Raw genomic sequence first — 24472 nt, forward strand, 5'->3', positions numbered from 1 at the left:
AATTTCACTGTTCCATTTCAGGACATATACGACAATAAAGCACTCTGACTCACTGCTATAAGACATTAGGTTGCCAAGTAACATTCATTGAGATACAGTGTGGATGAAGGCCATTTGGCCCATTGAGTCTGCTGAATACAAAATACAGAGATTTATCAAGATGTTGCCTGAGAGGAAGCTTTGGTTATGAGGAGAGAATGTTGAGGCCAAGTTATTTTCTTGAAACAAAGAATAACAAAGTGAGATCTCATTGTAGAAATATGAGGATTATTTTGGTGAATAAATATTTCCCTTTATTAGAGGGAAGTGCAGAATTGATTTGTGTACATTAAAGAGGAATGGAGGTCTGCAACCTTTTCTCTGAAAATGGTGGTGACAAAGAATATATAAAAATGACAAAAAGTGTTTTTTGAAAGAGTGACTCAGCAGGACAGGCAGCATGTCTGGAGAACATGGATAGGTGACGTATGAGGTCAGGACCCTTCTTCAGACTTCAGATTCAAGAGGTGGGGGGGGGGGGGGGGGAGATGGGAGAGAGAAGGGGATTCGCTAAGCCTGGCAACTAATAAGTGGAGAAATGTCAGATGTTTGACCATACTGTAATTTATCCAATATCTATCTCTAGTATGTTTTGTTCATGTTATGTCGTGTACTCTACCCCATAGTCTCTGATAATTGCTATGTAGGAATATATACTTATTCTTGTGCCTTTTTCTGTTACATAGTAATGCACACGAGTGGCCTATTAAACCATCATAAAATATTCTAATGTTAAATGCTCTAACACAAGTGATATGTGAAAAATACCCTGAAATGAACAGTTTTGACTGGTGAGGAAAACATTGTAGATATTTCACTTTTAATTTTCAGCAGCATTTTAATCAACAAGGTAATAAACTAGCACTTTACGTAGAATGTTCAGTTTTTGTAATAGTATGGTTGTTAATATTATCTTTTCTCGTTATAGGATTGGAACCAGCACAACAATAGTTCAACCCACAGACGCCTTTGTGACCTCCTTGTGGAAATGTATGGAGTTTTTTAATTATTAAATGTGCTGTGCAATGTATCTTTATTAGATATGCTGGTTTGCAAAAAAAAAAGGGCACAAAGTACAATGCAGGCTTTGTTTATATCAGTGAGACCAAGTTTAGACTGTGCGACCGCTCAATCTGGTGGATCTGACGGTTGCTAGTCGTTGTAGCTCTCTTTCCCATTCCCATATTGAACTTTCTGTCCTGGGTCTCCACCATTGCCAAAGTGACATACTGGAGGAAAAGTACTTCCTATTTCGCTTAGATAGTGTACATACATCCTGCATCCCCTTCCTTTCTCTCCCCTTTTTTCCTCCTCTCTTCCCTGTGCACCCATTTCTCCCCTTTCCCTGTCTCCTACCAAAATTCCTTCCTTTGGCTTCATATTTCGTGGCTCTTCAATCCATATCTCACACTTTTTGCCTTTTCATCTCTGGCTGTCCAATCATCTGCCAATCAGCCCCTCCACCCACCTATCACTTGACCCTCTCCCATTCCTCTTCCAGCTTTTTCCTACGTTCAGTCTGGATGGGCCCTGACTTAAAAAGCCACCTGTCATGTTCTCTAGAGATGCTTTCTGACCCACTGATTTACTCCAGCACTTTGTGTCTTTCTTTACTTGCTTATCTATTTATCAATCACATTAATGTTGACTCAGTAGTTAGTAAATAAAAAACATAAACCACATATTATATTAATGTAAGGATATTAAATGAAGGTCTGGTAGAAAGTTAAATATACGCAATTTATACAATTGTTCACAGTGTTATCCCATGGTGATTTGCAGCATTTCTTTAAGATTCCACAAGTGATGTGTGTATTTGGTAAAATACATTTTATTTGCAGAACTAATTGAGGTTATTGCTCTGTGAATAATGATGTCCTCATTTCTAGATACCCAGAATGGAACCCAGATGTCTTCCCATCTCAAATGTAAGCGTAAACTATTTATAGTTTATTAAGCTATTCTATTAAGCATTACATAGTGTGTGTTTAGCTCAGTTATTCTGTGCTTGTGAAAGTGTTGAGGAAAAGGTGTTTTTCACCTGTTCTGCGTTGTAATATTTTCATCAAAATTCTTGGGCGGTTTTTCTTCCATATCCTGGTTGGGTCATAGAGTGATACAGCGTAGAAACAGGCCCTTCGGCTCAACTTGCCCACACCGGCCAACATGTCCCATCTACACTTGACCCACCTGCCCGTCCCGTCCAAACCTGTCCTATCCATGTACCTGTGTAGGAAAGAACTGCAGATGCTGGTATAAATTGAAGGTAGACACAAAAATTTGGAGCAACTCAGCAGGACAGGCAGCATCTCTGGAGAGAGAGAACAGGTGACATTTCGGGACGGGTCTGAAGAAGGGTCTTAACCCAAAATGTCACCCGTTCTTTCTCTCCAGAGGTGCTGCCTGCCCCTCTATCCATGTACCTGTCTAACTGTTTCTTAAATGTTGGGATAGTCCCTGCCTCAACTACCTTTCTGGCAACTTGTTCCATACATCCACCACCCTTTGTGTAAAAAAGTTACCCCTCAGATTCTTATTAAATATTTTCCCCTTCACCTTAAACCTATGTCCTCTGGTCCTCCATTCACCTACACTGCACTTACCCAATCAGGTAACATGTTAAACTTCTGAAAATACACCTCACATTTCTCTGTGTTAAATTTCATCAACCATTCCTCAGCCCACCTGACCAATCGACCCAGATCCTACTGCAATTTTTCACAACCATCTTCACTATCTGTAAAACCACCCACTTTTGTAGCAATGCTTGAATATAGTTTATGTGGTCGTTATCTGACAAATTGCAGCATAATATCGTTTGTTGGGACTTGAACACTCAATAATTCCTGCTTGGTGAGGTACAAAGAATAACTTTCCAACAATCTGCTGAATGGATTTTATACCAATCACCTGAATTTAGAACAAGCTATAACTCATGAAAACCCCAATTTGTTTTTCTGTTTATCTAGAAAGTAGATTCTTATTTACTACAGTATACACCAAGTAAATTTGGGAGTTGGTAGTATAGTATTGCTAGTTTGGTAACACAGAAAAGCAAAAAGAAGACATTGCATTATGTAATTGAATGGGTCGACCTTTGTGGTAGATTGAAGCCATGCTCCTTGCAACATTGGATAAGCAACCCTCCCAGGCAAAGCTAAACATGAACAATAATGTTTCTTTTGCATGTGCATTCACTTCATGGGCTAATATGTAGAAGATTTTATGATTACAAGCACTCAAATTTACTTGGACCATCTCCGACACCTCCCCTTTCTTGATTTCACAGTCTCCATCACAGGAAATAGCCTATTGACAGACGTCTATTACAAACCCACCGACTCCCACAACTATCCCGACTACACTTCTTCCCACCCTGATTCCTGCAAAGACTCTATCCCCTACTCCCAATTCCTCCATCTACGCCACATCTGTGCCCAAGATGAGGTGTTCCATACCAGGACATCCATGATGTCCTCATTCCTTAGGGAACAAGGGTTCCCCTCACCCATCATAGATGAGGCCCTCACTCATATCTCCTCGGTACCCCGCAGCTCTGCCCTTGCTCCCCCTCCCCCTAGATGCAGCAGAGACAGAATCCCCCTATTTCTTACCTTCCACCCCGTCAGTCGTCACATACAACACATAATCCTCCAAAATTTCCGCCACCTCCAACGGGATAATAGACAATAGGTGCAGGAGGAGGCCATTCGGCCCTTCGAGCCAGCACCGCCATTCAATGTGCTCATGGCTGATCATTCTCAATCAGTACCCCATTCCTGCCTTCTTCCCATACCCCCTGACTCCGCTATCCTTAAGAGCTCTATCTAGCTCTCTCTTGAATGCATTCAAAGAATTGTCCTCCACTGCCTTCTGAGGCAGAGATTTCCACAGATTCACAACTCTCTGACTGAAAAAGTTCTTCCTCATCTCAGTTCTAAATGGCCTACCCCTTATTCTTAAACTGTGGCCCCTTGTTCTGGACTCCCCCAACAATGGGAACATGTTTCCTGCCTCTAACGTGTCCAACCCCTTAATAATCTTATACGTTTCGATAAGATCTCCTCTCATCCTTCTAAATTCCAGTGTATACAAGCCTAGTCGCTCCAGTCTTTCAACATATGATAGTCCCGCCATTCCGGGAATTAACCTAGTAAACTTACGCTGCACGCCCTCAATAGCAAGAATATCCTTCCTCAAATTTGGAGACCAAAACTGCACACAGTACTCCAGGTGCGGTCTCACTAGGGCCCTGTACAACTGCAGAAGGACCTCTTTGCTCCTATACTCAACTCCTCTTATTATGAAGGCCAACATTCCATTGGCTTTCTTCACTGCCTGCTGTACCTGCATGCTTCCTTTCAGTGACTGATGCACTAGGACACCCAGATCTCGTTGTACGTCCCCTGTTCCTAACTTGACACCATTCGGATAATACTCTGCCTTCCTATTCCCATCTCCGTAACTCCTTGGTTAACTCGTGCCTTCCCACCTAAACCACCCCGTCCCAGGTACCTTCCCCTGCACTGCAGAAGATGCAACAGCTGTCGCTATACCTCCTCCCTTGATTCTGTCCAGGGACCCCGCCATTCCTTTCAAGTTAGGCAGAGGTTCACCTGCACCACCTCCAACCTCATCTACTGTATCCGTTGTTCAAGATGTGGACTCTTATACATCGGTGAGACCAAACGCAGACTGGGCAGACTCGCGGAACATCTTCGCTCAGCCCGCCTGAACCTATCTGATCTCCTGGTTGCGGGACACTTTGATTCTCCATCCCATTCCTACACAGACCTTTCTGTCCTAGGTCTCCTCCATTGTCAGAATGAGGCTAACACAAATTGGCGGAACAGCACCTCATATATCGTTTGGGCAGCTTACAGCCCAGTGGTATGAATATTGATTTCTCTCACTTCAGGTAGCCCTGGCATTTCCTCTCTCTATCCCTCTCCCACCCAGGTCGTACTAGCTTCTCGCTTTCACCCTATAAACAGCTAACAATGGCCTGTTTCCTTTATTATTGTTACTTTTTTGCATATCTTTTATTTATTGTTCTTTGTCTCTCCATCTTCAATATATCGCTCAGTTCCCTTATCCTTAACCAGTCTGAAGAAGGGTCTCAACCCGAAACGTCACCCATTCCTTCTCTCCAGAGATGCTGCCTGTCCAGCTGAGTTCCTCCAGCATTTGGTGTCCATCTTCGGTTTAGACCAGCATCTGCAGTTCCTTCCTGCACATCTTAATGTGTCTTTGTTCTTTTTGACGTGAGCAGGCTAGAAGATGCAGGGCCAAAACAGATGAGAATGTCTGATGTGTTTGCAACATGGTTCATTCTCGTCAGAGGTTGTCAATTTTCAAGTTCACTGTCATGTTGGCTGAAGTCAGTTTGCAGCTAATGCTGTACTTTTCCATTTAAAAGAAAGGTTTGCAAAGCGAGGATAGTCGTTCAATGACATCAGTGTTAACCACTCTTTCTGAGTGAAGCGCTACCATTAGCCTCATTTCATATTTTTTGTGCATTCGGTTTAAAAAGCTCAAATTTTATTATATAAAAACAATATTTGGCTTTTGTTATCATTATAACCAGTGATTTTAGTATTAGAATGAATGTGGGAATGCCATTTCAGTTGACCTTTGTTCCTGATTTGCTTGTGAGCTCTGTGTAAAGTCCTTTGTATTGCTTCTAGGGGCGATCCACTTGTTCTACAGTCAACAAATCTGGCCCCTGGAATTCTGGGTCCCCCGCCATCTGGTTCTTTTTTTACGTCAAACCGAGGACTCGGAGGAATGGAATCGCATGGGGGTAATTTGACCAGATGTTAAAATATAGTTTTCAGTCTCGCATGTTGTAGGAAGGAACTGCAGATGCTGGTTTTAACTAAAGATAGACAAAATGCCTGAGTAACTCAGCGGGACAGGCAGCATCTCTGGATAGAAGGAATGGGTGACGTTTCAGGTCGAGATCCTTCAGTCAGAGGAGAGGGAGATACAAAAATAAGGAAGTGTAAGGCATGAAACAAGACCTAGGGTATGGAGATCAAGGAAAATGTAGAATAGATCATTGTTAGCTATGAGAAGGTAACAACAAAGCAAACAGATCAAATGTAAATGAGGACAGTCAAACTAGTCAGAACTGGGAAGGGGGGGGGGGGGGGGAGGATGGAGAAAGAGGGAAGGCACTCGTTACTTGAAGTTAGAGAAGACAATATTCATACCGCTGGGGTGTAAGCTGCCCAAGCGAAATATGAGGTATTCCTCCAATTTGCGCTGGGCCTCACTCTGACAATGGAGGAGTCCCAGGGTGAAAAGGTCAGTGTGGGAATGGGAGGGGGAGTTAAAGTGTTGAGCTACCGGGAGATCAGGTAGGTTTAGGCGGACTGGGTGGAGATTTTCAGCAAAACGATCGCCGAGCCTGCACTTAGTATCGCCGATATATAGGAGTACACACCTGGAACAGCGGATACAGTAGATGAGGTTGGAGGAGGTGTAAGTGAACCTCTGCCTCACCTGAAAAGACTGTCGGGGTCCTTGGACTGAGTCGAGGAAGGAGCTATAAGGACAGGTGCTGCATCTCCTGAGGTTGCTGGGGAAAGTACCTGGGGGGGGGGGGGGGGTGGTTTGGGTGGGAAGGGGAGAGTTAACCACGGAATTGCGGTGGGAATAGTCTCTGCAGAAAGGGGTGGAGATGGGAAGATGTGGCTAGTGGTGGGATCCCATTGGAGGTGGCGAAAATGCAGGAGGATTGTGTTGTATGCGATGGCTAATGGGATGAAAGGTGTGAACTAATGGGACTCTGTCCCTGTCGCGACTGGGTGGAGGGGGAGCAAGAGCGGTGCTACGAGTTATTGAGGAGACCCGGGTGAGGGCGTCATCTATAATGGGAGAGGGGAACCCCCGTTCCCTAAGGAATGAGGACATCTCAGATGTCCTAGTATGGAACACCTCATCTTGGGAACAGATGCGGCTTCGACGGACGAATTGGGAGTAGGTGATAGAGTCTACGGGAAGCAGGGTCGGAAGAAGTGTAGTCTAGATAGCTATTGGGGGGTCAGTGGGTTTATAATATATATTATTCAATGAGAGTTGGTCTTGGCATCGTGTTGAGCAGAGATATTGTGGGCTGAACGGCCTGATTCTGTGCTGGTTTTTTTGCTGTGTTCTAGTTTTTACAAAATGCAATGAAAGGCATACTATTAAAATCAAGGCAGAGCTTAATATCTGATTACTCACACATTCATGGATTATTGCCTTACACTTAACACTGGTTAAAATATACTTTAGTCCCTTGAGTTGTGACAGTTGACATTATTTGCTTAATTTTCAGCAACGCATTCTACATTATGGTACATAATTTCAGGAGTATAAAAATATAAGCGGGGAAATAATTGAGTAGCAATTAAAAAAAGAATAAATATTGCTTGTTCTTTTGTTTCAGCATCAAATAGGAAAGGTCCCATGGAAAACAAGCAAGGGAACAATATTCAGAGGATAAAGAAGCCACTCAGAATGGTTAGTGTTTCGCATTCTTGTGAACATGTTTTAAAGTTCCCTGCAAAAATTCTAATTTTATGGAGGGCTTAACTAATCATATGATGTATTAGCAAAATTGTGGTCATTTCAGTATCTATAGCACAATTGTATTGCATTCAACTCGGTGGGTATGAATGAAATATCTGCAGATATATTTACATGGAGGGTGGTGAGTACCTGGAATACACTGAGGCAGATATGATAGTGGCATATAAGAGACTTTAAGGTAAGCGCATGGATATGCAGAGAACAGAAGGATATGGGTTATGTCGGGGCAGATAAGCGTTGTCTTGCCATTGCCTTGGTACTGTTCCATGATATTGAAATGTTAGTATCTGATTATATTTTTATATCTACAGGTAAAATTTCCCTTTTTTAATTCATAATTAAATGCTTAGTTTAATGCTTTTTAACAATTACATTTTGTGTGAAGCACCAATAAGCCAGGGGGGTTGCACTGTTCCATGTATGGATGAATTTCATAATAATAATCATAATCATTTATTAGCCGAGTAAGTGATGTCACAGAGGGGGAGCAGCGAGAGAGCATGTTGCTAAGCTCTCGTCAAAGAGAGGAGGAGAACTCTGAAGAAGGGTCTCGACCCGAAACGTCACCCATTCATTCTCTCCTGAGATGCTGCCTGACCTGCTAAGTTACACCAACATTTTGTGATACCTCCTATTAGCCGAGTATGTTTTGCAACATACGAGGAATTTCATTTGCAAATGTGCTGTTAAGTGGTCCAGGAAAATAAGCAAAACAAATTTATTTAATTGTTCATGTGGCAAGGATTATCTCCAAAACATATTTGAATAGGAAAATAAAGAGACTTTCAATGCCAATATTTGTATCATATATTGAATCAATTCAATTGTGTTTGAATCTGGTACATTTTGACTAATCAGTATTGAATTAAGAAATTTCAAATTTAAGAAAAAAACTTGACAATTGTCAGTCCTTTTTGAAATTCACTTACCTTCTGTGTTACTACTTTACCTTGCATATTTATTATAAGGTTAAAATACATTGCCCAACAAGTCAAGGGGTTGCATTGTTCCATGTACTGATGTGGCATGGAGGCTTAGCAGTAAAGCTACTGCTTTACAGTGAGATCCAGGTTAGATCCTGACTACGGTGCTGTCTGTACGGAGTTTGTACATTCTCCCTGTGACCTGTGTGGGTTTTCACTGAGATCTTCGGTTTCCTCCCACACTCCAAAGATGTAGAGGTATGGAGGTTAATTGGCTTGGTAGAAATGCAATATTGTCCCTAGTGTGTGTACGGTAGTGTTAATGTGTGGGGATCGCTGGTCGGTGCGGACTTGGTGGGCCAAAGGGCGCTGTATTTTTAAAAGTACTTTGTATGAAGCAGCACATAGGTCCTGAGAAATAGGTCGTAATGCAAGAACTTTACAGCTGATGCTTGTTTTTCTCTTCAGAATGTAAATGATGAGCCTGGGCGAGTGGTTCACATTAGTGAGTTGCAGCGAGGTCGATGTATGAATCGTGACTTAATCAAACTGGCTGAACCATTTGGAAAAGTTACTAACTTTTTGCTTATAAAGTCAAAGGGTGAGGTAAGCACAACTTATGGAAATGTAACAGACATTACACACTCATGTATATTATGTTAGCGTCAAAAACAGATTTGCAAATGAACACTCCCCCAAGAAATTTGACCCGTGTAACAGCACTGAGAAAAGGCAGCTCTTGCATCAAAGCTCAGCTCTCACACTCGGCATAATACTACTGCATCTCTTAACAGTTCTGCTTGGAACATCAGCATTTTGCGTGCAAGATTGTTTCTATACATTGACTCAACATTAGAAACTCTTAAAATATCTCTGCTACACAATACTTTGCCATTAAATTTGACTGCATTTATTTGGACCTAATCTGGGCCTCTCAGCGCCAGCAGCCCCACAGTGCCAAAGACCAAGTCAAGTCAAGTCAAGTCTACCTGTCCTCGGTTGCTGTCTTTGTGGAGTTTGCATGTTCTCCCTGTGATCACATGTGTTTCCTCCGGGTGCTCCAGTTTCACCCCGCATCCCAAAGACGTGGAGGTTTTGTAGGTTAATTGGCCTCTAATTTGCCCCTAGTGTGTAGGGACTGGATGCGAATGTGGGATAACATAGAACTCGTGTGAGCGGGTAATTAATGGTTGGCGTGGACTCGGTGAGCCAAAGGGCCTGTTTCCATGTTGCATCTTTCATTTAATTAATTACATCAGATCATGCGTCACTTTGCAATCAATGTTTTTGTTTCTAATTGCAGGGATTTGTGGAGTTGGCCTATCCTGAAGCAGCTCAAGCCATGGTGAAGTTTTACCAGATGAAACCTACTTTTGTGGATGGTAATGTCATTAGAGCAGAACTCTCTCAGAAATATAAAAAGTTGACCATAAAGGTATGTACATAGTATTAGGAGAGAATTATTTAATCAGTTTTATTCACATTTATACAATTTCCCTTACTGTAGGCAGAGGTTTATTTGATGGATTCAGATTACCGGTGTTAAATATAGAACTGGCACTACAGGGTGCAGTCCAACGTCTCGGGAAGGGAAAGAATTGGCCCTTGTGTGGCCCAGGGATGGAGAATCAATGATTTAAGACCTCACTGTTTTTCATCGGGAGTTTATAAATACAATGTGTATTGCAATTAATTTACATTTTATTAATCAATTCTGATGGATGAAAATGTGCATTTGCAGGGGAGAAAGCTGACAAAGTGAAGCGGCAACAAAAGGCATGGCGGGTAATGGGTAAACACAGGCGACATCGGGGGGGGGGGGGGTTGATAGGCAGATGATTGGACAAAGGCAGAGATGAAAAAAAAGGTGTGAGACAAAAGGATTGACGAGTTGCAAGTTATGAAGCCAGAGAAGGGAATGTTGGGTGCGAGTCCAGGTGGGGCTGGGTGTGAGTCCAGGTGGGTCCAAGGGGGAGGGGTTTGTTAGAGGTGACCAAAAATTGGAGCATTCAATGTTTATACCGTCGGGTTGTCAGCTCCCGACTGCCAAAGTGAGGCCACAGGCAAACAAAAGGAACAGCCATTATATTGTCATGAGATGCTGTTCCTTGTGTTTGCATGTGGCCTCACATTGGCAGTGGAGGAGGCTCAGGGCAGACAGGTCACAATGGGAAGGCAGTTAGAATGGTTCGCAACCGGGGGATCCAGTAGAGCCTTGGCGCCCAAGCGCAAGTGTTGGGTGAAATAGTCACCCTGTCTAAACTTGGTCTCGCTGATGTACAGGAGACCCCTTTGGGAACACCGGATGCTATAGATATCTTAGCTTTTCTGCTCATTGCCCTGACTGATGAAGGCAAGCATACCGTGCTTTCTTCACCTATCTACTCGTGTTACCACTTTCAGGGAGCTATGGGCTTGAATTAATGCTGTTAATCATTAATGCTGTTTATTCATGCTGTTTATTAATGCTATTAATTATTAATGCTGTTTATTAATGCTGTTAAGGATCTTGCCATTTTTTCCTTTCATTCGACCTCCCAAAGTCACACCTGCTCAGATTAATCCCCACCTACCATATTAATGTCTGTTTCTGGAGCTGGTTTATCCCACGGTATATTTTGACAACCTTCCTCGTTGTCTATAACTCCACCAATTTTGATGCGATCTGCAAACTTGCTAACCAACCTATCCACTTTTACATCCAAGTGCTGTGAGGAGGAGTTTCAGGATTTAGATCCAGAAATGATGATAGAATAATAAAATATTTCCAACCAGCATGTGTTTCCCTCGGATGTGGAGCTTATGCAAGGTACAATTACTTTTGTAGTTCAATTTGAAATGCTATGAGTTCCAAATCTAATCAACCACTTATTTACAGTGTTATGTTCAAATAATAAAGATGATATACTGTTGTCATAATTTGTACCTGATTTGCCCTTATTGAATGTATTTGGGTTGTTCCACTTATGCATTTTCACCCATTTACTTGTAGGGCAAAGAAAGTGAAGATCGCAGCCGAGTGGTCCACATCAGTAACCTGCCCCCTGTTGGTTACTCTGATTCAGAAATCGTGCGCCTTGGTACACCCTTTGGCAAAGTGACTAACTACCTACTGATGAGAGTTAAAAATCAGGTACTGAACTATTTGAAATACGAGCAGTAATCTGAATTACTTCAACCGGTTACATTCATGGTACAGCCTATTGAGTTTCCTAAGGTTAGGTTTAGTTTGAAATATTAACATATAAATAAATAGCAGCGAATTTCACTTACTGGCATTGCAGTGACTGAGAAAATATTCTTCAGTGTTGTGGAGTAAATTCCGAATGATGCAGAAAACATTTACTGGTCGCCTCCAAAATGTTTGTGCTATGTTGTGATTTTCTTGGTTTTGCTCTTACATTTTGTTAATAACTATATGGTTTGAATCATTTGGATAGTAATTCTTTAATGTGCAATGACATTTGGTTTGATTCAGCATTTGGTTACTATTTCATGCTTTCAGCAGAAAAGGCTATTATTTTCAGGGTGCATTTAACTGTAGGGGAACCGCTTGCAATTCTGCTGCTTGTGTTACTGGGAGGCTGTGATTGCACTGGAGTGGGTGAAGGGGAATTTGCAAGTTGTTGCCAATAGAAAAGATTGGATAAACTGGGGCAGATTTATTTGAAGCAGAGAAGGCATTTCAATGAAAACAATCATTTTAAGACATTCAGGAGAGGAGTCTAACACTAAAAATAATTGTTTTTGAACTGTGGTGTGAGGGAGTGCCACCTGCTTCACTGTTAAATATGGATTCAGAATCATTGACTTCAAATGGCAAAATGGTTTGAATACAAAAATAAAAACAGCTCCCTTCAATCGCATAGAATCTTGGTGAATCCACATCTGGAGCATTGTGTACAATTGTGATGTCCTTATCCAAAAGAATGACACCCTGCTATAGAAGGAATGACACCCTGCTATAGAAGGAATGACACCCTGTTATAGAAGGAATGCAATGACGAATCACCAGAATGGTTCCTGAGATGGCAGATGGGTCATAGAAGGGAAACTGAGTGGATTATCTCTTTATTCTACAGAAATTAAAAGAATGAGCTGATCTCATTGACAAGCAATAATTTCTTAAAATGCTGATAATCAAATGCAAGAAGATATTGGCTGTGACTAATCATCTGGGCCATGGAGGGCTGTCTCAAAATAGCTACTAAAGATTGAAAAGGGGAAACATTTCTTTTGATGAGTTTTTGAAATTCTCTGTTCTGGCATTGCTTGTTCACAAGAGATTATTAGATTTCTAAGTATTAAAGATATTAAATAATATAGGGATGCGGCCGATAAATCCTGTTGGTAGAAGTATCAGTTGAGATCTTGTGCAGTGATACAGTAGGCATGCGAGGTTGAATGTCCACTCAAATTCCTTATGCTTTTGTTTTCTTTGAAAGTTTGTTAGATTTCTACCTTTGGATTTATTGTGTGACGTCAGATCCAGTAATTGAATTGAGCCTTAATTATGATTTCTGATTATCCTGTATCAATTAATTACAGGTTTTCTTGGAAATGGAAACACATCATATAGCGATGACCATGATTGAGAAGTTCAAGAAAGTCCCTCTGATGTTCCATGGCAGGGAACTGAAAGTATACTTGTCTCAAAAATATAAGAATCTTGTGCTGAGAGTAAGTCATGTGATCAGGATTATGTTATCACCATGACCTAGGCAGTGCTCAAATTTAAAAATGCTTTTATAATTTGTATTGTTATTCTGATATAATTCCCAGAAATCAATGTACCTTGAGCTGTTTGGTACCTGAGTAAAATCTTTCCTGTTCCATCAGAAGCAAGTGAAGAGCTGGGTGCTTCTTTAAATAGCTGAATTAGCTGCTTCAGGTGCATCATGTTCGCAGTTTTTCAGACCAATTTTACCGTGCATGCACATTGCCTGACTCTTGGCATTTGTGAAAAGCCTAAAGATTACTGTTACATTTGATGTGGGATATCAGCCTTTTTAACAATATGTTAGATATTACTACTTTACAAATTCCTTTATATATTTCAAGAATTGTTGATGGTTCCAGAGAGGATTTTAATGGTTTAATTCCTCTTTCAGAAACAAGGTAGGGGTGTTGACGAACTGCTTGGAAACAAAGAGCGAGAAAACCGGTAGGTTCCGCGCTTAAAGCGATAAATCTGAAAACGGTTTTATTCACCTGTGCAGACTTTTACAACAAATTGAGATTTATTTTTGTTTGAAAATCCACTTGGGCTACAATGTAATATATTTATGCGTAGGAATATGTAATATATTTAGGCAGTTTTAGCCATAAATACAGTGCCCTCATAATGTTTGGGGCAAAGACCCATCATTTATTTATTTGCCTCTTTACTCCACAATTTCAGATTTGTAATAGAAAAAATCATGTGGTTAAAGTGCACATTGTCAGATTTTAATAAAGGCCATTTTTATACATTTTGGTTTCACTGTGTAGAAATTACATAGTCCCCCCATTTCAGGGCACCATAACGTTTGGGTCACAGCAATGTCATGTAAATGAAAGTAATCATGTTTAGTATTTTGTTGCATATCCTTTGCATGCAATGACTGCTTGAAGTATAAGAAAATAACTGCAGATGCTGGTACAAATAGAAGGTATTTATTCACAAAATGCTGGAGTAACTCAACAGGTCAGGCAGCATCTCGGGAGAGAAGGAATGGGTGACGTTTCGGGTCGAGACCCTTCTTCAGACTGACTGCTTGAAGTCTGCGATTCATGAACAGCACCAGTTGCTGGGTGTCTTCTCTGGTGATGCTCTGTCAGGCCTGTATTGCAGCCTTCTTTAGCTTCTGCTTGTTTGGGGGGTTAGTCCCCTTCAGTTTTCTCTTCAGCATATAAAAGGCATGCTCAATTGGGTTCAGATCGAGTGATTGAATTGGCCACTCAAGAATTTACCAATTTTTAGCTTTGAAAAACTCCTTTGTTGCTTGAGCAGCATGTTTAGGATCATTGTCTTGCTGTAGAATGAACTGCTGGCCAATGAATTTTGGAGCATTTGTTTGAACTTGAGCAGATAGGATGTGTCTATCCACCAGAATTCATTATGCTACTGCCATCAGCAGTTGTATCATCAATGAAGATAAGTGAGCCAGTACTTTCAGCAGGCATACATGCCAAGGCCATATCACCCCCACCACCGTGTTTCACAGATGAGGTGGTATGCTTTGGATCTTGGGCAGTTCTTTCTCTCCTCCATACTTTGCTCTTGCCATCACTCTGATATAAGTTAATCTTCGCCTCATCTGTCCACAAGACCTTTTTCCAGAACTGTATTTGCTCTTTTAAGTACTTCTTGGCAAACTGTAACCTGGCCATCCTATTTTTGTGGCTAACCAGTGGTTTGCATTTTGCAGTATTGCCTCTGTATTTCTGTTCATGAAGTCTTCTGCGGACAGTGGTCATTGACAAATCCACACCTGACTCCTGAAGAGTGTTTCTGATCTGGCGGACAGGTGTTTTGGGGATTTTTCTTTGTTATAGAGAGAATTCTTCTGTCATCAGCTGTGGAGGTCTTCCTTGGCCCTTTGCGATTAGTAAGCTCACCACTGCTCTTTCTTCCTAATAATGTTCCAAACAGTTAATTTTGGTAAGCCTAAGGTTTGGCTGATGTCTTTACCAGTTCTATTCTTGTTTCTCAGTCTCATAATGGCTTCTTTGACTTTCATTGGCACAACTTTGGTCCTCATGTTAATAAACAGCAATAAAAGTTTCCAACGGTGATGGAAAGACTGGAGGAAAAACTAGGTGCTGAGAGTACTTTTATACCTGCATTAAGGAGGCATTTAAACACACCTGAGCAATTACAAACACCTGTGAAGCCATGTGTTCCAAACATTATGGTGCCTTGAAATGGGTGGGGGAAGGACTATGTATAAACACTGCTGTAATTTCTACATTGTGAAACCAAAATGTATAAAATTGGCCTTTATTAAAATCTGACAATGTGTACTTTAACCACATGTGATTTTTTTCTATTACAAATCTCAAATTGTGGAGTACAGGGTCAAATAAATAAATAATGTTTCTTTGTCCCGGACATTATGGAGGGCACTGTAGGTATTTAAAAATGTAACTAATCAGAGATACCATGCAAACAGTGGGTAATCTGTGCTGGTGCCTTTTTGGAAGATCACTTTAGTTTGCTATGTTTATGGGGGCGGGGTAATTTTTCCTAAAACCAATGAATGAAGGAAAGAATTGTATTCACACTGTGCCTTTCATGACATTATCGCTTTACAGCTGTTTGTTATTTTGAAATAAAGTTGAAAGTGTAGGAACCAATTTGAGTACTGAAAATACAAACTACATTGTGATAATGATCAGGTAAGCTTTTTAAATGTATGGTAAATACTGGATGGGGACTAGAAATAAATCTGCTCCATTTTCAAATATTCACTTGGGAGGGAAATTAATTGCTGGTTTACCATCTCTTTTTAAAGGCAGACAGAGCAGCTACTCTGCTCAATTTCCAGATTTTTTTGCTTGTGTCTCTAATGTGAAGTTTGAACCTCGAGAAGAGACTGCAAAGGACAACATTGTTATATTGACCTCTGTTCCTCATTTCTGGCCTTCTTTGCCATAGCTAATTTGCAGCATGTGGAAAGAAAGAAACCTCTGCACTGCCTTTTAATGCAAGTACATTCTTCCTTAAAGACCAAGTCTATATTGTACTCCAGGTGCAATCCGGCGAATACCATGTAAATTTGTATCAAAATGTCTCTTCCCTACCTTTTGAATGAGTGCCAACATTCCATTAGCCTTCCTAATTATTTGCTTTACCTGCATGATAATTTTTATGTTTCACGTGCAAGGAGCCCCAGATTCATAATTTCACTCCATTTAAACAATAGATTGATTTCATTCTTCCTGTCATCATGCTTGATCTCTATTTGCTCATTTTACGCTCCTTAGTCAGTTTCTGGACCTATCCATATATCTTTGCTAGCTTTATGTTCCCATCGTAACATGTTTCGATCAATTGAATTTTTCCTCTGAGACATCCTTTCATTCTATAGACAATAGGTGCAGGAGGAGGCCATTTGGCCCTTCGAGCAAGCACCGCCATTCAATGTGACCATGGCTGATCATTCTAGACTTAAATCATAATTCTCTGATTCAAGTTATCATTGCTTAGAAACAAATGTACCGTCAGAGTTTTGATCATTTTTGTTACGAAAGCACATAGTGTTAAACTTCTATAAATATTTTAACAGTACTGTAAGGGGTTTCTGCGCCGAGCTTTCGCCCGACCTAAGGTCCCCGTGCCTTGCTCTGATCCCTTGACCAGGCCGCGCACACTGGTTCCCCGTGAGTGGTTCGACCCACTCACCCCTTACGGTTCTAGACACTGGACTTAGATGCAGGAGCGTTTATCGTGCAGAAAATTCCACCAGACCAGATTTGAAAACCAGGGTTTAAATGAAAAAGGCTTTTATTTAGCGCTTGGGACTATTGTCCATGAATACTTATATAGTTCTATAAGACATGTCTATAAAACACATACCGAATCACATGAATACTTATAACTATGAATCATAAAACACACACACAGTTCTACAAGACATATACACGACTGTAAGATGGGGAACGTACGACACATCGCAAAATTGACCAACACACATTCCTTTACACACCCACGTTTATTCAAACCACCCTCCCCTCTACACTAAACTATGTCCAGGATATGCAGATTTGGGGTACATGCTCACCATGGGGCTATCACTTGGGTTACTGGCTGTTCGTGCTGCAGTATTTCTTCTCGAGTTGCGTGCCTGTTCCTCTCTCTTGCATCCGTTCTTCTTGCCTGACTTTTCTTCCTCCTGCATCCGTTTGACTTGCTTCCTTGCATCCGTTTTCTTGCCTGCTTGCGTTCCTTGCAGGTTTTCTTCTTGAGTTTAAAACCCAAAAGTCGTGGCCAGTTATACTATTCTGACCCGTCCTATCTCCCGCCAGATCTCGGAATCTCTTTGTTCAAAAAGATATGTATGAGTTCTCTCTCTGATCTGCGCTTATGTCCGGGGGTACCGGGGATGGCCAGACGGTGTTAATTGGTATTTCGTTGCGAGGTGATGGGTTTAACTGGTTTCCCATCACCTACCAGGTAGTTTTCTATGGGCTATTGTGCCCCCTTAACGAGATGAACTGTTTAGGTCGGCTTGGGGCATTGTGAGTATGCTGATGTCAACGCCCCAGTGTCTGGACTTCGACCTGGTTTTGCAGGTTTCTGCATGGCCAATACCCATCCATTGTTCTGGCCGTGGCTTTGCAGAAACCTAGAGACTGGGTTGTAAGGTTTTTTTACTTTTTGTGGCTGGTCACGAGGTCCTGCGGCCATTTTAGGACCCACAGATTGTGACATCCCTTGGTAATCTGACCGCAGCCGTTCTCCGCTATCAGCCCCAGTCTCCCGTTTAAAATGTCCAAACTGCAGCTCTTTGGTTTTGGTGTTGCTTTCCGAATGAGGGAAAACTTCTCAAACCTTACAGTACTGATATTCATTTTTTTTTTTTTGATTTTAGGAAAAGGGGTCGTTCTCACAGTCCACCTTCCAAAAGAGCACGGTCCCCCAGCAATAAGAGAAAAGCTCAGGAAAAATTGAAAACGTCAAAGGAATCCGATCTAGACAGTCCACAGATGGGTTCTCCTTCAGTTGAAGAGGAAACAGATCAAAAACAGATGGACGGAGTGAATGTCGAAAATATAAAATCAACAAGTGGTCCTTCCATGGGCACCGAGAACTGTGAGGAGCTGGATGAGTCAGTGGATTTACTGACTTACCACGAGCCAATGAACATCGAGTCTGATCTTAGTGGTAAAGAGGGTGATAAGGAGGTGGAATCGGAAAGAGAAATGGAAATTGGGCACTTCAATGAAGATGACGCTAATGATGCAGAACCAAGCTCTCAGACTACAGAACCATTAAATGAAAAGGTTAGGCATTGAAGTCATTATTCCAGCAACCATTATTTAGGAACTCTAATTTCTAATGTAAAATCATAAGAATTATATATATTTTTTAAATAGTGTTTTGTGAATTCATACTTATTTTTTTATTTCACTGCTATTGAATTCAAATGTACTGATGGGGGATGTTTGTAAAATAGTAAGAATATGCAGTATTTTATAAATGTTATGAAGCAGAAAGCCCAGCTTGTTGCTTACCTTTGGGCATGCATTGTTCACCTGCTTAGTCTGACATGATCAAGAAATAATTCTGACCCTTCATCCCCAAGTCTTCCTGTGAATCGAAGTGCATTGCAAGTGGCAACTAGGTCAGGCAATTAATCCTGAGGTCCTGCTTCCTAATGGTCTTAAGATTGCCAGGGATTCTCAGTGCGCTTTGACCTGCTTTTACAGTACCCTCCATAATGTTTGGGACAAAGACCCATCATTTATTTATTTGCCTCTGTACTCCACAATTTGAGATTTGTAATAGAAAAAATCACATGTGGTTGAAGTGCACAGATTTTAATAAAGGCCATTTTTATACATTTTGGTTTCACCATGTAGAAATTACAGCAGTGTTTATACATAGTTGCCTTTTACACAGGAAGGTAAATTGGTGTTCTGTTGTAGAATTCAGTTCTGAGTCTTGCAGGGATGACAAAGGAGGTCAGGTGCTGCCAACAATCTCTTTCTCTGATCAGTGAGGGAAGAAAGACCAGTGGACAGCATGAGATGGTGCAAACATTTGTGTTTAACAAATGGCACAATGTCACGCACACTTACGTGAAATAGATTTGTTTAATTAAAAGATAGCTATACCTCTCCTCTCTTGTACAAATGCAACAATGTCCTTCTGGAGCTGAGGAGCTGTCTCCTGTGGTGAGCAGCGAACCATAACCCTAATGCCCTCAAGATCCTTTGACAAATGAAAGCACGCTGAATCTTTCATGAACCCCTGTACTTAACAATATCTCATCTCTTGGAGGATGATACAAAGAACCTCTTGTTTTTAGAGATATCCAAGCATGTTATGGTCACAGCTGCTTATACTTATGGGAAAAAAATCAGATTTTAATTTACTTCCTTTAGGAATGACTGAAATTTAATTCCAGAAAGTAATTATTTGGAGTTTATAGGCAATTGCATCTTTACAGAGCATCTTTTGGATTATCATTTTCGGTGACTCAGTAGCCTCCTAAAATGCAGTAACATCCAAAAGCTCCTGCCTAATTTCCCATTTACTAACAATGTTGAAGCTTTTGTGGAATATGTACAACATGTAACTGATCTCTAAATTCGATGCAATCCTTTCACCTTACAGGTGATCATGCCATAACTACGTATTATTAATATATCCATTGTTCTGTTGACTTAGATGAAAATATTAGCCCAAAGCATTTGGCTGCCTTTATGCATATCCATAAGTGAAGCTTCTACCCATTGCAAAACTTTAACATTTCATGCGTGGTTTTGTAAATTTTTCCCTTCAGAGATCAGATGACATACATTGTCCAGAATATACGGAGGAATTATTTACCAACGATGAGATAGTTGATGAAAATTCTGTTCTTTCTAAGAAAATAAGATCTATGAAAGGAGACAAAGTTGATGCTAATTTGGTCAAAGAAGAGCAAGATGTCAAAACTCAAAGTTACGCTACAAGAGGCACCATGGATGAAAACACTGAAGCTGATACTCAAAGTTGCGATGAATTAAAGAAAAGCAGTCCCACGTGTGTTGAACCGTCAACTGAACAGATCCAGGTGCTCTCTCCTCTACCTGATGAATACAAGCTTGGGCCATTTCAACCCAACAATCCTGTAGGTAAGATGACAAAACATTTCTAAAAAGATTGGTGCAAAGTTTTCTTTGAATTCTCATTTGTATTACAATACTGTTCCATGCCAAATGATATTTGGTAGGTCTTTCAAATTAAGTTTAGTTTGTTTTGAATTGTTATTCATTTTCTGAAAACAAAGGAGAGAGGTCATTTAATCCCCTTGAGCCTATGACAAATCTGGGACCTAAGGGCTGACACTTATCCACCTTTGTTCCTCTGGTTTACCAGAAGAGTTTAGAAAAGCATTAATTCATCAAGCAACAATTGCTGTTTGTGGAAGAGAACTTGCAGTCATAGGGCTATATAAGATAGAAAAATGCCCTTGTACACAGCTTGTCCATGCCAGCCTAGTTTCCCAAGTTCATAAGTCACAGGAGCAGATTCGGCCATTCACGTTCACAAGTTATAGGAGTAGAATTATGCTATTCTGCCCATCAAGTCTACTCCTCCATTCAATCATAGCTGATCTCTAAGACCATCAGGCTCTTGAACACTAAACACTAACGACACACCAGTCTGCTAGAAAATGAGTAGGCTATTCAGCCCCTTGAGCCAGCACTGCCACACTGCCATTCAATATGGTCATGGCTGATCATCCAGAATCAGTACCCATTTTCCTGCCTTCTCCAGATTACCCTTGACACCTGTTCTAATCAAGAATTTGCCTATCTCTGCCTTAAGAATATCCACTGACTTGGCCTCCACAGCCCTCTGTGGCAATGTTCCACAAATTAACTACCCTTTGACTAAAGAAGTTCCTCACCTTTCTAAAAGAGAGCCCTTTAATTTTGAGGCTATGACCTCTGGTCCTAGACTCTTCCACCAGTGGAAATATCCTTTCCACATCCACTCTATGCCTTTCATTATTCTATAATTTTCAATGAGGTCCTCCCCTCAACCTTCTGAACACCAGGGAGTAGAGGTCCAGTGCTATCAAACGCTCATCTTATGCTAACCCACTCATTCCTGGGATCATTCTTGTAAACCTCCTCTGGACCGTCTCTGTTGTACTTCGTGGTCCGGTACCTGTTGTACCTTTGTTGTGACTCTGGAAGGACCACGAGTACACATGTTTAAGATGTTATGGTGGAGCTTAACTCCAGGCTGTTTATTCCAAGGCCGCCTGGATCCAGAGTGACCGCCTAATCACACCAATCACTTATATACACAGGCATACAAAGTAGTCCTTGGATACACAAAGTAGTCCCAGCAATATCACAACATCCCCCTTGTCTTATATATGACAACATCCCCCTTGTCTTATATAAAATTGTTTTCTTTACCATTCGAGGGCTAAAATATTTTAACAAACAAAACCAAAACACCATTGCTTTTTGCAAACAAAACCAATAACACAATTAAACACAATTGCTTTTTTTTCGCCATCATGGTGGTCAATCCTCTGCGGTAGTTGACTCAACGCCGGGTGGTCACTCAACGCCGGGTGGTCACTCATCTCCGGGTGTTCATTCATCTCCGGGTGTTCACTCATCTCCGGGTGGTCACCCATCTCCGGGTCACTAATCTCCGGGTCACTCCACAGATATATACATATATACAAAAGCATCAAATATAATACATTAAGCTTTCAGTACACAGATCACTACACAGATCATTAAACACAAAATATTCATTTTGTTCCATATCTTCCCTTCAAGAAGACGTGCTGTGTAGATCAAACGTAGTGTAGGCTATAGATGCTCCACCACCATGATTTGGCTGCCACTGCTGGGCTCCCACTGCTGGGCTGGCACTGCTGGGCTGGCACTGCCGGGCTGGCACTGCTGGGCTCCCACTGCTGGGCTGGCACTGCTGGGCTCCCACTGCTGGAATCGCGGTGCGATCGCGCCTCCGCTGCAGTGCGCGCTGGCCCCGCCCACAGGTGCTCCCCGGCAGCTGCCGCTCACATTCGAACGCGCTGCCTCGGGCCCAGGGCCGTCCCGACTCTCCGGTCGTCGCGCCTGGGTGAGTATACAGTGCCTCGGCCTTACCGGCCGCCGCACCTCCGCGGGTGGTCGGTCCCTCCGGTCGCCGACCCCCTCCGGTTGCCGCACACCTCCCTGGGTGTCAGTCTTACCGGTCGCCGCACACCTCCGTGGGTGTCGGTCTCCTCCGGGTCTCTCCTGGTCGCCGCACACCTCCCTGGGTGTCGGTCTTCCCTGGTCACCGCACACCTCCCTGGGTGTCGGTCTTACCGGTCGCTGCACACCTCCCTGGGTGTCGGTCTTCCCTGGTCACCGCACACCTCCCTGGGTGTCGGTCTTACCGGTCGCCGCACACCTCCCTGGGTGTCGGTCTTACCGGTCGCCGCACACCTCCCTGGGTGTCGGCCTCCCCCAGTCACCGCACACCTCCGTGGGTGTCGGGTCTCCCGGTCGCCTCCGGTCTCTCCCCCGCGAAGCAGTCGCAGGCTCCTAATCTCGGGCCTGCACAGGTGCTGGGGCGCGATGTGGGCCTTCACACACCGCCCTCAGCAGCTTGCAGCGTCACGTCGGCAGCTCGGCGCTGACTACTGGGCAGGTAAGTATACCTACATATATTGGCCCCTTACCGAGCGGGAATTTTTTTTTGTTCTTTAGGGCTCTATCTTTTCTTCCTGTTAACCTTTTTTGTTGGGTTCCTTTTCGTTAACTTTTTATTTTTTTAAAGAACCTGTTAACCTTTTTTTCTTGGGGTTTTTGTTGTTTTCCTTTTCTAGGCTAAACACCCAAACCGCTGCCACCATGTTGCACTTCGTGGTCCGGTACCTGTTGTACCTTTGTTGTGACTCTGGAAGGACCACGAGTACACATGTTTAAGATGTTATCATGGTGGAGCTTAACTCCAGGCTGTTTATTCCAAGGCCGCCTGGATCCAGAGTGACCGCCTAATCACACCAATCGCTTATATACATAGGCATACAAAGTAGTCCTTGGATACACAAAGTAGTCCCAGCAATATCACAACAGTCTCCAGAGCCAGCACATCCGTCCTCAGACATGGGGCCCAAATTTGCTCACAGTACTCCAAGTGCGGCCTGACCAGCGCCTTGTAGAGCCTCAGCATTACATCTCTGTTTTTGTAAACCTTCTAAATTCCCAAGTGCAGGCCCAAGGCTGTCAAACGCTTTGGCCCATCTGACTTGCATTTGACCCATATTACTCTGTCTTGAAAATCTAATTGTATCCGCTTCTAAAGCTTCCTCTGGCAGCTCATTCCAGATGTGGAATACCCACTGAGTGAGTAAGTTTCATTTGGGGTCCCTCTGTGAATACATGTTCATGATTTCACACCTGAAAGCTTGGGTTCAGCTTTTGGCCAGTGGATCAGACAGGCAGCTGTCCCAGCCCTGGATTGCTCAACCAACAGAAATACTTTTGTTCTATCCAGCTAATTAGTTTCCTTGATATTTTGAAAACTTTGGTTAAATCTCTTTCAGGTCACCCCATTACAGGAAGGATGTGGAAGCATTGGAAAGGGTGCAGAGGAGGTTTATCAGAATAATTCCTGGATGAGGGGGTGTTAGCTACAGGGAGAGGTTGGACAGACTTGGTCTCTACCTTCTTTGATTGTTTTCTCTGGAATATCGGAGGGGAGACCCGATAGAAGTATATTAATTTATGAGAGGCATAGAGAGGGTAGAGAGCCCTAACCTTTTTCCCAGGATGGGACCCGAAAAGTCACCCATTCCTTCTCTCCAGAGATGTTGCCTGTCCCGTTGAGTTACTCCAGCTTTTTATGTCTATCTTGGAAATATCAAAAATTGGAGAACATAGGTTTAAGGTGATCGGGGCAAAGTTTAAAGGAGATGAGCCGGGACAAGTTTTTTTTTGCAGAAGGTGGTGGGTGCCTGGAATGCACTGCTGGGTTTTATGATGGTGGCATTTAGGAGTCTCTTTGACAGGCGCAGGGAATGGCGGGATATGGTTATGTGCAGGCTGATAAGAGAGAGTCATGGCATCATGTTCGGCACAGACCATGTGGGACGACAGTGTTCCTGTGAGAGAATCCAGTGTTTGTGTTTTAGATAATGTAGGCATTCAGCAGGACCCAGTTAATTTCCATGGATCTTGGATCTCGGAGCATTGTATTTGGCCATTTGCCTTATTGT

General features: G+C 42.3%; 1 protein-coding gene across 4 annotated transcripts in view; it reads left to right on the forward strand.

Moving 5' to 3' along the window:
• The window catches only part of LOC144599985 (matrin-3-like), a 52532-nt gene that overhangs the window by 20060 nt on the left and 8000 nt on the right, over window positions 1-24472 (forward strand). For all 4 annotated transcript variants that reach the window (XM_078411280.1, XM_078411277.1, XM_078411279.1 and 1 more), the window contains 11 exons: window positions 968-1029; window positions 1929-1967; window positions 5727-5842; window positions 7475-7548; window positions 9009-9146; window positions 9844-9975; window positions 11533-11673; window positions 13089-13220; window positions 13652-13704; window positions 18116-18527; window positions 20033-20366. In XM_078411280.1, coding sequence (XP_078267406.1) covers window positions 1966-1967; window positions 5727-5842; window positions 7475-7548; window positions 9009-9146; window positions 9844-9975; window positions 11533-11673; window positions 13089-13220; window positions 13652-13704; window positions 18116-18527; window positions 20033-20366 — 1534 coding nt within the window. In that variant the 5' untranslated portion in view covers window positions 968-1029; window positions 1929-1965. The remainder of the gene's footprint in view (window positions 1-967; window positions 1030-1928; window positions 1968-5726; window positions 5843-7474; window positions 7549-9008; window positions 9147-9843; window positions 9976-11532; window positions 11674-13088; window positions 13221-13651; window positions 13705-18115; window positions 18528-20032; window positions 20367-24472) is intronic.

Source organism: Rhinoraja longicauda, chromosome 14 (genome assembly GCF_053455715.1).
Source record: "Rhinoraja longicauda isolate Sanriku21f chromosome 14, sRhiLon1.1, whole genome shotgun sequence".
NCBI classification, from domain to species: domain Eukaryota; kingdom Metazoa; phylum Chordata; class Chondrichthyes; order Rajiformes; family Arhynchobatidae; genus Rhinoraja; species Rhinoraja longicauda.